At 40.1% G+C, this 11379-nt stretch overlaps 1 protein-coding gene across 2 annotated transcripts in view; it reads right to left on the minus strand.

Annotated features, from left to right (window-relative positions):
- Positions 1 to 2210: 2210 nt before the first annotated feature.
- LOC117520217 (fas-binding factor 1 homolog) overlaps positions 2211 to 11379 on the minus strand; it is a 33237-nt gene continuing 24068 nt past the window's right edge. Inside the window, exons 19-28 of one of the 2 annotated variants that reach the window (XM_034181530.1) lie at positions 11125 to 11232; positions 10713 to 10852; positions 10417 to 10535; positions 10131 to 10253; positions 9918 to 10049; positions 6536 to 6712; positions 6274 to 6411; positions 6080 to 6178; positions 5850 to 5981; positions 2211 to 2893 (exon numbers count right to left, since the gene is read on the minus strand). In XM_034181530.1, the coding sequence (XP_034037421.1) occupies positions 2822 to 2893; positions 5850 to 5981; positions 6080 to 6178; positions 6274 to 6411; positions 6536 to 6712; positions 9918 to 10049; positions 10131 to 10253; positions 10417 to 10535; positions 10713 to 10852; positions 11125 to 11232 (1240 nt within the window). In that variant the 3' untranslated portion in view covers positions 2211 to 2821. The remainder of the gene's footprint in view (positions 2894 to 5849; positions 5982 to 6079; positions 6179 to 6273; positions 6412 to 6535; positions 6713 to 9917; positions 10050 to 10130; positions 10254 to 10416; positions 10536 to 10712; positions 10853 to 11124; positions 11233 to 11379) is intronic. The other variant, XM_034181529.1, reaches the window with a different exon arrangement.

Raw genomic sequence — 11379 nt, forward strand, 5'->3', positions numbered from 1 at the left:
TAGGTCGGCCCGCTGTCGCGGTTCGATCGATATCCCACCAAGTCGTCAGTCCTCCCTCGGTCGGCGTCACTCCGAAAAGTAGCTGAAAAAAAAGCTCCCAGCAGGGTGATAGGAGAATCGTTCTACTGCTGTTTTTTTTGTGGTTCAGGCAACCGAAGTTCAAGACAGCGATCGCTGAACTTTTTTCAGATTGTGGAAACAGCCAGAGTGTGACGTGGACGCAATCTCTGCCCCCTTGCCGTTTCCGAAGCGACACGTCTGACGTCACAACGCATTGGAAATGCACCGCCCTCTGCCGCACTGACAAGCGCAACCCTCAACCTATCAAATCGCTTGAACACAGACACGCCATATCCGTTTGTTTTAAAATTAATTAATTAATTTGGTTTATTTGTTAAATACGTGATATTATTGAATAACTAATATTTTGCTATATTTTCCAGTATTTCTTTTCTATTTTTTTGATAACTCTAACATCCGAGGGGGCGAGGTTGATGACATGAGGGGGCGTCGCCCCCAAACGCCCCCTCGTGGCACCGGGTCCGCATTGTTGTGATGTTTCACTTTCACTAAAGGGCGAACAGCTTACATATGTGCTCGGTGTTTGGATTAGGGAGGATGTAGTAGATATTGGGAATCAGGTTAGTTGTAAGGGGTCTGGGGTAAGATTCAGGCAGTCTGGGTAGGTTTTATGTGACTGGGGTGAGATTTAGGGGATAGGGTAGAATATAGGGAGGCAAGAGTCAGATTTAGGGGATTGGGGTAAAATATAGGGATCAGGGGTTAGATGTAAGTGTCTCACAGATGTATGGGTTTAGGAATGTATTTTGTCGATTAGGGTACAGAATCCAAGGTCCTTAGAAAGTCTGGATAAAATGTAAATACAGTAGGTCAACGGGTCACATTTATTGGCACTCCTAATTTTAGGTACAAAATATAAAATCTATATTCAGAAATCAATGCAAATGAACCATTTTTGTACAAACTGAATATTTAATAAAATATGCAAAGTTAACGCAGCAATAAAAAAAAATCCTTTCACATAGTTATACAAAATGAAATTTACACAACAGTTATTGGCACACTAAATTTTCACAGCCAGTTTAGTTTAGACAAGTAAAGGAACAGAAACATGGACATTTGCAAGTCACTGGATATGTCTTGGACTTCATTTACATACAAATAGAGCACGACCGATATATCGGCCCTTTTCAAAGTACTCACTATCGTCCGAAATTTTGCCGATAGAAAGCCGATAATTTCTCATAAACAGAACAGTTACTGAAATAATGTTTGTGTTGGCAATGTAAAATGTCCTTGCACCATTTGTCCAGTAGATGGAGCTCTAACTCCATTCAACTGAGAGCTGCTTACACCCCTGCTTAAATGTGTTCATCACCGGCCCCCGTAGTTCGCCATCACACTGCACTGATCGGCTGACAAAAGCATACAAGTAAGTTTATAAGGATGTTGTTTGTAATAACTTTGCAATTACATTCACCTCACATTTCAGTTCAACTCAGTTTGATTAACTCAGTTTATGTAGTAATGTGTCAAATGTGCTTCATTGCGTCGGTCACGCTTTTTATTAAGCCCGCGTTGTGTAGACCTTATTTCTAGTATGAAAAACCTTCTTTTACTGCTAAGAGGTTGAAACATTCAGATTCACTGGTCGTCCGGAAGGGTTCTGGGAATTACTGCCGTTTGCCATTAACACTCTGGGGCCGGCTGATGGCTGGGACCAAGCTTTACTAAATTATAAATAACTTTTTAATGATATGAGATAGAAACTTACTTTTTTTTTTTTTTTTTTCGCTGAAAAGTTAACTGCGGACTTTCGATCCACCGTCGGCCATCTTGGTACTCCTCATAGATGTGTGATGATGTGCGCAATGTGAGTGTCCAATCGGAATTGGTTCTATGGTCCATCACATGGTTTTCCAAAATCCAATTGTAGGGCAGATTTACCTCACGTGATATGGCAAAGATCGTTTTCAGGAGTGATATCTTACTAGTTGGCCCGTTTGAATAGCCCCCTAACTGCTCCAATTGCATTTTTGCATTTTTTTGAACTTGAAAATTCTTCTCTGTTATAAAATTAATCAATATGAGGACAAAGCTTCAGCTTTGTTAAGGGTCCAAAAAAGAACATTTTATTCATTTAAAAAAAAAAATATCGGCTGATTTATCGGCAAATCAGCCAAATTATCGATTATCAGCATTTTTTTCATCCAAATATCGTTATCGGCATCGGCCTAAAAAAAATAAATCCATATCAGTCGGGCTCTACATACAAACAGTTTGGTAAATCTGTCTGAAATAGGCAGCTGCGCACAGGGATCATGCAAGGAAACTAGTGAGGGAAGCCACCAAGTCACCAATGACAACTCTGAAGACATTATAGGCTTCTGTGGCTGTGATTAGAAAAAAATTGACATCATGCAACTTTTGTCCATTTGAACACCAGTTACAGCATCACAGTGGAGTGGAACAGAGAACTTTGTTAGAAGAAAACAGACCAAATCTAGGCTCATGTCCCATGTGGTGTTGGGGAAAATACAGACCTTTTGCATTAAAAAAAAAAAAAAACGATAATTTGATGATGATGCTGGGGAAAAAAATGTAAATGTAGCATGGAACTGCTGCTTCATGACTTCTGCTGCTCACTGCATTCACAGTGGTTATTACTGATGGGTGGAAATTCACCTCACACAAAGCTTGTTTTTCTTCCCTCACTGCAGCAGCAGCCGTGTCTGATTAGGTCTCATCATGTCTCCTGTTTAAAGCGCGCGCTGTTCTCTGGCTCCTTCGTCCTCCAATCTCATTTTGTTCTGTGTGATTTACTCTTCAATTTGTTGAGGTAGATTTGCTCTTGTTGCAGGTAATCACCATCCTGTGGATGACAATGACATCAATGTGAACCGTTTTCATAAGGCGACACACAACTGGAATAATCAGTGAATTACTGGAAACAAACCCCATCAGCCTGAAATAAAACCACTCCTCTGAAGACGCTTCAGCATGTGTTGGTTTCATTATTTCATCATGAGAAATTCTGTGCACTTTATTATTAAAATGGGATGAAATAGTTGCGTTTTTGTTTTGTTTTTTTTGTTTTTTATGGTGTTTGACTACAGGACCTTTCAAAAAGCCTACAGACAAACCCAGTACTTCGAATGTTGCCAGCCATGAAATGACAACAGTGTTGACAATAAAGGCTATAATTCATACAAGATGAGAATTTTGTACGGTTTGACGAGACCAAACTGAGAATGTAAATGTGATTTTTGAGGAAAAGTATTTTGAATATCTTCAAAAACTGACTTTTTAATAGGACTGTACTGAAATGTTGTCTGAAGCAGCCGGTCTGCTCTGTCTAAGCCTGATCCCATCAGATCTCAGAAGCTAAGCAGTGCGGCATCTGGTTAGTACTTGGAGGTGAGACCTCTCTGGAACACCAGCGGCTGAGTGTTTCTCCAGGTAAAACTGGAGTTGCGTCAGGAAGGGCATCCGGAGTAAAACTTGTGCCAAAGACCAGAGCAGATCTGGCTCTATCCGCTGTGGCGACCCCGAACAAAAAAAGGGAGCAGCTGAATGGACAACAACAAATTGAAATGTTGTCTGACATAAATATTCCATGAATGCTGAACATTTTTAGATTCCACGACCTCCTTTATCATCTTATAACTTTGTAGTTCATGTGTGTACATGGAAATGCTAATAACTCCTAGCAGGTCTAGGATCATTGATCTATGCACAGTACATCTAATGCATGGGATCATGCTGCACGTCACTGCATCCACCATATTATGGAACCACCTTGAGAAATGGATGGCAACCACCCAGAAAGGCAGCAGGTCCATCCCAACATCTTGAAAGTAACCTATCTGCTGCAGCCAAGTGAAATGTGGGCATCCCCTGGACCATCTCCAGTGACAATGTCCTCAAAACTAAGGTGCCTGCATGGTGGATCATGCCCAGAGAAATGCACCGCATGGTCAAAATGTCGTAGGTGGCATTGTCTCACAATCCAAGAGATACTCCTCACCTGAGTAACTGTTTGAGAAGTCATTCCAGCATTACCAAAGACATCTAGTTGTCAACTTAGGCTACTAGTTGGCATCCAAGTCTCACAAAAATCCAGTAAGACAGGAAGCACCAGGATAAATGGCTGTCCCATGAGCTAAACACTTTCACTGCATACAGATACACTTGTGATGTCCAAGTCCATGAAGTCACTGAGAGCCTGGATCTTAGTCTTGATCCAGGTGTAGTGCTGCAACAATTAATCAATTACTAAATTAACCTATTTTGAAAATCAATTGTTTGGAGTAGAAATTCTCAGATGTATCCTTTTTAAAATATGAATATTTTCTGGTTTCTTTGTTTATTTTTAGAGTTTTTTGACTCCTCTCTGACAATAAATCTTCAGGTTCAGGTATCTTCAGGGTGTGGACAAAAGATATTTAAGGATGGTACCTTTGCATCAGGAAACATGGATTTTTGTCACAATTTTCCAATGTAGAAAACAACAGCTTAATCAATAATGAAGAAAATCAGTTGCAGCCCATTAAATAAAATCAATTTTATTTTGTGTCTCAGGAAGAGGAAAAACTGTGTCCAAAAATTTCTCCCCCCATAGGTGCCTTTTTACATTTTGGCACTTTCTACCCTTTATACCTTACAATTTTTAATTTGTAAAACAAATACTTTTATGACAAAATATTTGAATAAAAAGTATTGAAAATTATTGGCAGAAATTATGGCTGTGACTAACTGGTAAGTTAACCAAAGGACTAATCAACTAATCGGAAAACATTTAATACATCAGTTAAAAAAATAATCACTGGATTAATTAATTAAATGAAAAACTATGTATAGATTAATCACCAACAAAAAGACTCTTTGGGTGAAGCCCCATCCAGGTCACTCAATACCAGACACACTGATTCCTCACTTAACTTCTTGAGTTGCAATCTGAGTGTCCGCTGATTTCACAGTCAGTAAACCTCCTCATCCCCAAAGGTGCCTACGCCGCTGGTTTCCACAGTCCAACCAAACACCCAGTCCATAAAAGCATTAAAGAGTGTAGGAGCCAGAACACATGCTGATGGACACCCGAGTTTATGTCCCCTTTCGCACAGCAATCACAGTACCTCGCTATTAACTGGCTACGACATCCAGCAACTTCTTGTGGATCCTGCAAATGCTCAGGGTGTCCCAAAGTGCAACCAGTCAATCAAATCAAATAACAGCTTTTATATAACACCTAAATACATCACTATCACTTGATTGGTGAATTGTATGTCATATGGCATTTGTGTCCATTTACTGTTCATTTTGGTTCCATACATTTCACACCACTGAACGACTCCACTACCTTTTCATAATAGTGCTTCCATGACACAAGAAAGACTATCTATAGCATGTGCACTGTGCTTATGGACACATGCAGAAGAAATACAAGTACTTTTTCCTCAGTCTAATTTTAAGTAAAATATTAAATGACAAGATAAATTTTGGTGTCATATAAAACAAATAATGCCTGTTTTCAATTCATACAATAGTAAGAATATTTTCACAAGTTGAAAAACAGAATGTTCCATTCAATGAGGCAGAACAACAGTCATTTATATAAACATTCATTAAACATTAATCATTTATATAATAATTAACCATCAAAAACTGTAAACATAAAATATTTTTCATGGTTATTATTTTATGCAGTTTCAGAGGCCAATGCAAACATGACCTTTTTAAATCCAGCAGGAAAATGTAAAAGCACTTTTTAAATATAATGGTTGGAAGTAGAGGCATTAAAACTACTGCTGTACGTAGTCTAATGTTACCTTTGATGCATTGTACTTCCACAGAGCCAGACTCGCCTCGAGTTCCGTAGACTCACAGCTAGAAAACGAAGTAGGAGGTGCAATAAATGAAGATGATGTCAACTTAGAGCTTGACAATCCTGAGTCTACAGATGGGGAAAAAAGCCAAGAAAACATTTGACATTTATCAAAAAAGTATAGTACCAGAAAGTAGCCTTTGTTAAATTATTAAAAAGAAAAATGTTCATCTCATCTGGTAAACCTGGTGGTATCTGCGGTAATGAGGTCATTGGAATGTCCGGTCTCAGACTCTCTGCCCCCTTTTTCAGATGGGACAACCTTATTTGTTCCTGTAATAAACACGTTATACAGGTGCTGTTACGCCTTCGGTATGTGAGTCTGTGCGGTGGAGAAGCAGTGCTGGGTGCTGAGCCAGAACACGCACCTGAAGGATTTGCTGCTGCTGCTGCCTCAGGTTCTCTGTTTGTGAATGAACATTTCTGAGCCTTCTCTGGTGTTCAGCCTCCACACGTTTGGCCTCCTGTAACGCTTGTTCTCCTTCCTCATACTTCTCTGCAGCTAGCTTCAAAGTAGTGTATTCAAGTGCCAAAGTAAATGACGTAGTCGTTGCTACACTGATGCACATGAGTGGAAGGAGAACAGCTTATCGTCAACAATGCACAGGTGGTGATGCAGCGATACATTACCTTACTGAAGGCCTCCACCTCCTGAACTCGTGTCTTGAGCCTCAGGGCCGTGTCGCTTATTCTCTCTTTCTCCGTGTCCAACTCCTCCCTTAATCTCTTAAGTGCATCTCTTTCTTGTGTCAAGGTTATTTCCTTCTGCTTTATCTCAGCAGCACGAAGCTTCAGCTCACTCTGTTCCTAAAACACAATCACAGAGGAAAAAAAACGCATCATTGCTCCATCGTGACATTTGAGGAACTGGAGAACATTTTTGGCCTCGGGAGTCTTATGTGTCAAGGAAAACATCATTTATGAGATTAATTTAATAAACAAAGACACATTTTGACCAAAAAAAAAGTTTACATATGTAATGAAGTTGCCATTTCTTAATTATTTTTGACCTTTTTTTTTGGAGATGTCACAAAATTGGCATTGTGTTCAAACAATATGACAGCAGATAAGTTAGAAGCACATATCATGTGTTTATTATATTTATACATACACCCTCCCCAAATTTTTGTTCGAGGTGTATAAAAAGGTGTGAGTGTGCATGCCTTAGATAAATTAACATCTTCATATGTGATCATTTGTTCTGTCTTTTACTATTTAATAAACCAGATGGATTAATTAGGACTGAGAATCAATCTAATGTCAGACATGTTACTGTTTTCTTATTCTCTGTTCATTAACTAGAAGCACGTTACACATCTGCATCTTGTGTAAAAATGGGACTAGCCAACAGGCCCACTGCCCCACAAATCATGTTCACAATAGTTTATAATGGCTACTTCTGAACATAATGACAACATATGGATATGTGTGGAAAGCCAACCTTCTCTGGAACAAAACAAGCTCCAACATGGCATTTACTGAAGCAGCAATCCCAAACAAATTCCTACAAAATCACAAGATTTTGTTGGAATCTGTTTGAGATTAACTTGGAGGTGGAGATCTAGTGGTTAAGCAGTGGGTTTGAGACCAGAGAATCCTCAGGTCAAACCCTTGCCACATCTGAAAATCACCAAGGGCCCTTGGGTAAGATCTTTAATCCCACCAGGTGCTACTGGTGGGCAGCTGAGCACCTTGCATGGCAGCACCCTGATATCAGTGTGCAAGTGTGTGAATGGGTGAATGTGAGGCATCATTGTAAAGCGCTTTGAGCTTCTGATTCAGATGGAAAATCATTATATAAATGCAGTCCATTTAAGATAACCTCTGAACTAAAATGTAGCTTCCCTGTATTCTGACATCACTTTGAGGAGGACTTTAAATGTCAATGTCTGTCTCTTTCATTCAGAAGTAGACAGAGGATTTGTTTTAACAGGGCAGAGGATCCATCAGCTCTTGTTTATACATGTGAACATGCATGTCTTCCCATGAGAAAATGTGTAATATTACAATGGCCTCAAGGGACAAACAACTGTGTGAAAGGGCGAAATGGTGAACTGAAATGACAGAGAAACTTTCTTTTGTAATGTAAGCACGTTTGTTTTTAATCTGTTTTTGGACATATGTCCATTTTGCCCCAAAACAAGGACAATGAAGCTAAATGCAATCATTTTAATGAGCTTGTTCAACACCACCAAATCTTTCTACAGTTACTTTATATATGTAGAACATCACAAAAGTTAATCCAATATGCTAACTTGCTGTGTTTCTGAAATATCTGTTTTGAAAAATGTATAGTAAAAATTTATCTGCTGGAATATTTTAGCCACACTGTTGAACCAGAGAATGAAAAACTAGAAACAAACTAATTTTCCTGAGATATTAAAAGAATTTGTTAGTTGGTAAGAAAAAAGTAAATTAACTCCTTGACAATATGTTTAAGAGCAAAAAGCCTTTACTTATTTAGGCGAAAACTGCTCAGAAACACACACGGGCCGTAAAAGGTTAAAATGGGTGCATTTCAACAGCAGCTAATACAGTGAGGCACGTTTTCCCACCTACAAAGAAAGGAGAGGTCTGTATTTTTTTTATCGTAGGTACACTTCAACTGTGAGGGACAGAATCTTTAAAAAAAAAAAAAAAAATTCAGAAAACTGTACTGTATGATTTTTAAATAATTAATTAGCATTTTATTGCTTGAAATAAGCATTTGATCCCATAGAAAAACAGACCTTAATATTTGGTACAGAAACCTTTGTTTGCAGTACCAGAGGTCAACATTTCCTGTAGTTGTTGACCAAGTTTGCACACTGCAACAGGAATTTTGGTCCACTCCTCCACAAAGATCTTCTCCAGATCTTTCAAATTTCAGCTCCCTCCAAAGATTTTCTATTGAGTTCAGGTCTGGAGACTGACCAGGCCACTCCAGGACCTTGAAATGCTTCTTACGGAACTCCTCCTTAGTTGCCCTGGCTATGTGTTTGGGGTCATTGTCATGCTGGAAGACCCAGCCACGACCCATCTTCAATGCTCTTACTGAGGGAAGGATGTTGTTTGCCAAAATCTCGCAATACATGAACCCATCCATCCACTCTTCAATACGGTGCAGTCATCCTGTCCCCTTTGCAGAAAAGCATCCCTAAAAATTATGTTTCCAACCCCATGCTTCACGGTTGGGACAGTTTTCTTGGGGTTGTTCTCATCCTCCAAACACGACGAGTGCAGTTGACACCATAAAGCTCTATTTTGGTCCCATCTGACCACATGATCTTCTCCCATGCCTCCTCTGGATCATTCAGATGGTCATGAGGCGAACTTCAAATGGGCCTGGACATGTGCTGGCTTGAGCAGGGGGACTTTGCTGCCCTGCAGGATTTTAAACTATGACAGCATCATGTGTTACTAATGTAATCTTTGTGACTGTGGTCCCAGCTCTCTTCAGGTCATTGACCAGGTCCTCCTGTGTAGTTCTGACCTTTCTCAGAATCATCCTTACCCCACGATCTTGCATGGAATCCCAGATGGAGGAAGATTGACAGTCATCTTGTGTTTCTTCCACTTTCTAATAAATAATCAGAACAGTTGTTGTCTTCTACCAAGCTGCTTGCCTGTTGTCCTGTAGTCCATCCCAGCCTTGTGCAGGTCTACAATTTGTCCCTGGTGTCCTTAGACAGCTCTTTGGTCTTGACTATGGTGGACAGGTTAGAGTGTGAGAACAGGTGACTTTTATACAGGTAACAAGTTCAAACAGGTGCAATTAATACAGGTAAAAAGTGCAGAATAAGAGGGCTTCTTAAAGAAAAACTAACAGGTCTGTGAGAGACAGAATTCTTGCTGGTTGGTAGGTGATCAAATACTTATTTCATGCAATAAAAAGCAAAAAAAAAAAGTAACACTCATACCATGTGATTTTCTGAATGTTTTGCTTAGATTCTGTCTCTCACAGTTGTGAGAAAAACAAACCTGCAACTTATAAGGGGGTCTATAAGGGGTCCTCCTCCACTGTGATGCTCACCTGTGCCTCCTGATCAGCCCTATCACGTCTCTGCTTCTCTTGATCGTGGAACTGGTTCCTCTCTGCAGCCAGCCTCCTCCTCTCCTCTGCACAACGTTGCATCACTGCCTTCTGCTCCTCGACTAAAGCGTTCTGATGGAAGGGGTCAAGTAAGGTCGAGCTGTGTTCCATTATCTACCTTGACATTGATACTGGAATACCAATGGACCTCACCTTAGCTTTTTCCAGCTCCTCCCTCTCCAAACTGATCTGCAAGTTCAGAACCCGGCGCTCCTCTTCCAGGGTTCTTAGGGTGGACTCTGCCTTGGCCTGCTCTGCTGTCATCTTCCAGCGTTCCTGGGGTGCACAACACAGAACAAAACTGAATACCTTCAATGTTTGAAGAGAATACCTTACATAGTTTCAGGTCTTTGTATGAATGCACATTTTGACATTGCTAAGGTCATTGAAGACAGGCGATGATCTGGCTGTCACATTTATCCTGTTTATACAATCTGACCTTCTCAAGTTGTCTCTGCTGCTCGGTGAGCTGAGTGTCCATCCTGGCGATAATTTCCTTAAGATAAGCTTTCTCCTCCAACATCGATTTCTGCTGCTGGTTCAGACGATCCTGCATTACTAAAACATGTCAGAGAATAATCTTAGCACACTTGTAAAACATCTTCTGATATCATCTGATATTTGCACCCTGTTGTGTTTGTGATTCAGCTGGAAGAGAATGAGGAAAATTGTAGTTATTGTATTGTATTCCTGAATATATTATTTTAACACAAACTGCTTGTGTGTGAGAGTTACTCTGAAGCTGTTTGTCTCTGTGCTGTGTCCTGTGCTCCAGGCCTTGTGTTGTATGTTCGTGTGTGCTCTCCACTCGAGAGGAAAGCTCTCCAAGTCGAGAGGAAAACTTCTCCATCTGTTCAATCACTGCTGTAAGAGACCTGGACAAAGACAGCTGAGAATCTTTTCATGTTTACTGCTAAAATCAATTAAATAACCCAGCTGTTCTGTATAAAGCACTGAAATAAAAACCTAAAATGTGAATGGAAGCAAACGATCTTATTTTGGATTAGCATCTTAAACAGCTGGTAATGTGGATGAAAATAAAATCAAACAGTAGATGCACAGCAACATGAGTTACAGTAGAGCTGCAAAACAGACAGATGGGATACACCAGTATAGAGCACCTGAAAGTCCTCTATGGACTTCTGACCTGGTTTGTGATGTTGCACTTGTGAGTGCATCGATTTCCTCATCCTTCAACCTCTTCAGCCTCTGAACGTGGTCTTCATGGTCCTCCTTCATCTCCAAGATAGCTTTCCTTTACAGCAAAGTCAAAAAAATGTTAAAGGAACGTGGTAACTTTCATTTGTGTAATTTGTCTGAAAAAACCCTGGCATCCCCCTAATCTGGAAGATTTGCTGACATCTGGGTTTAAGATGGTAGCAACAGCCAGATAACTCAGTAA

The sequence above is a fragment of the Thalassophryne amazonica genome, chromosome 11 (assembly GCF_902500255.1).
Source record: "Thalassophryne amazonica chromosome 11, fThaAma1.1, whole genome shotgun sequence".
Lineage (NCBI taxonomy): Eukaryota > Metazoa > Chordata > Actinopteri > Batrachoidiformes > Batrachoididae > Thalassophryne > Thalassophryne amazonica.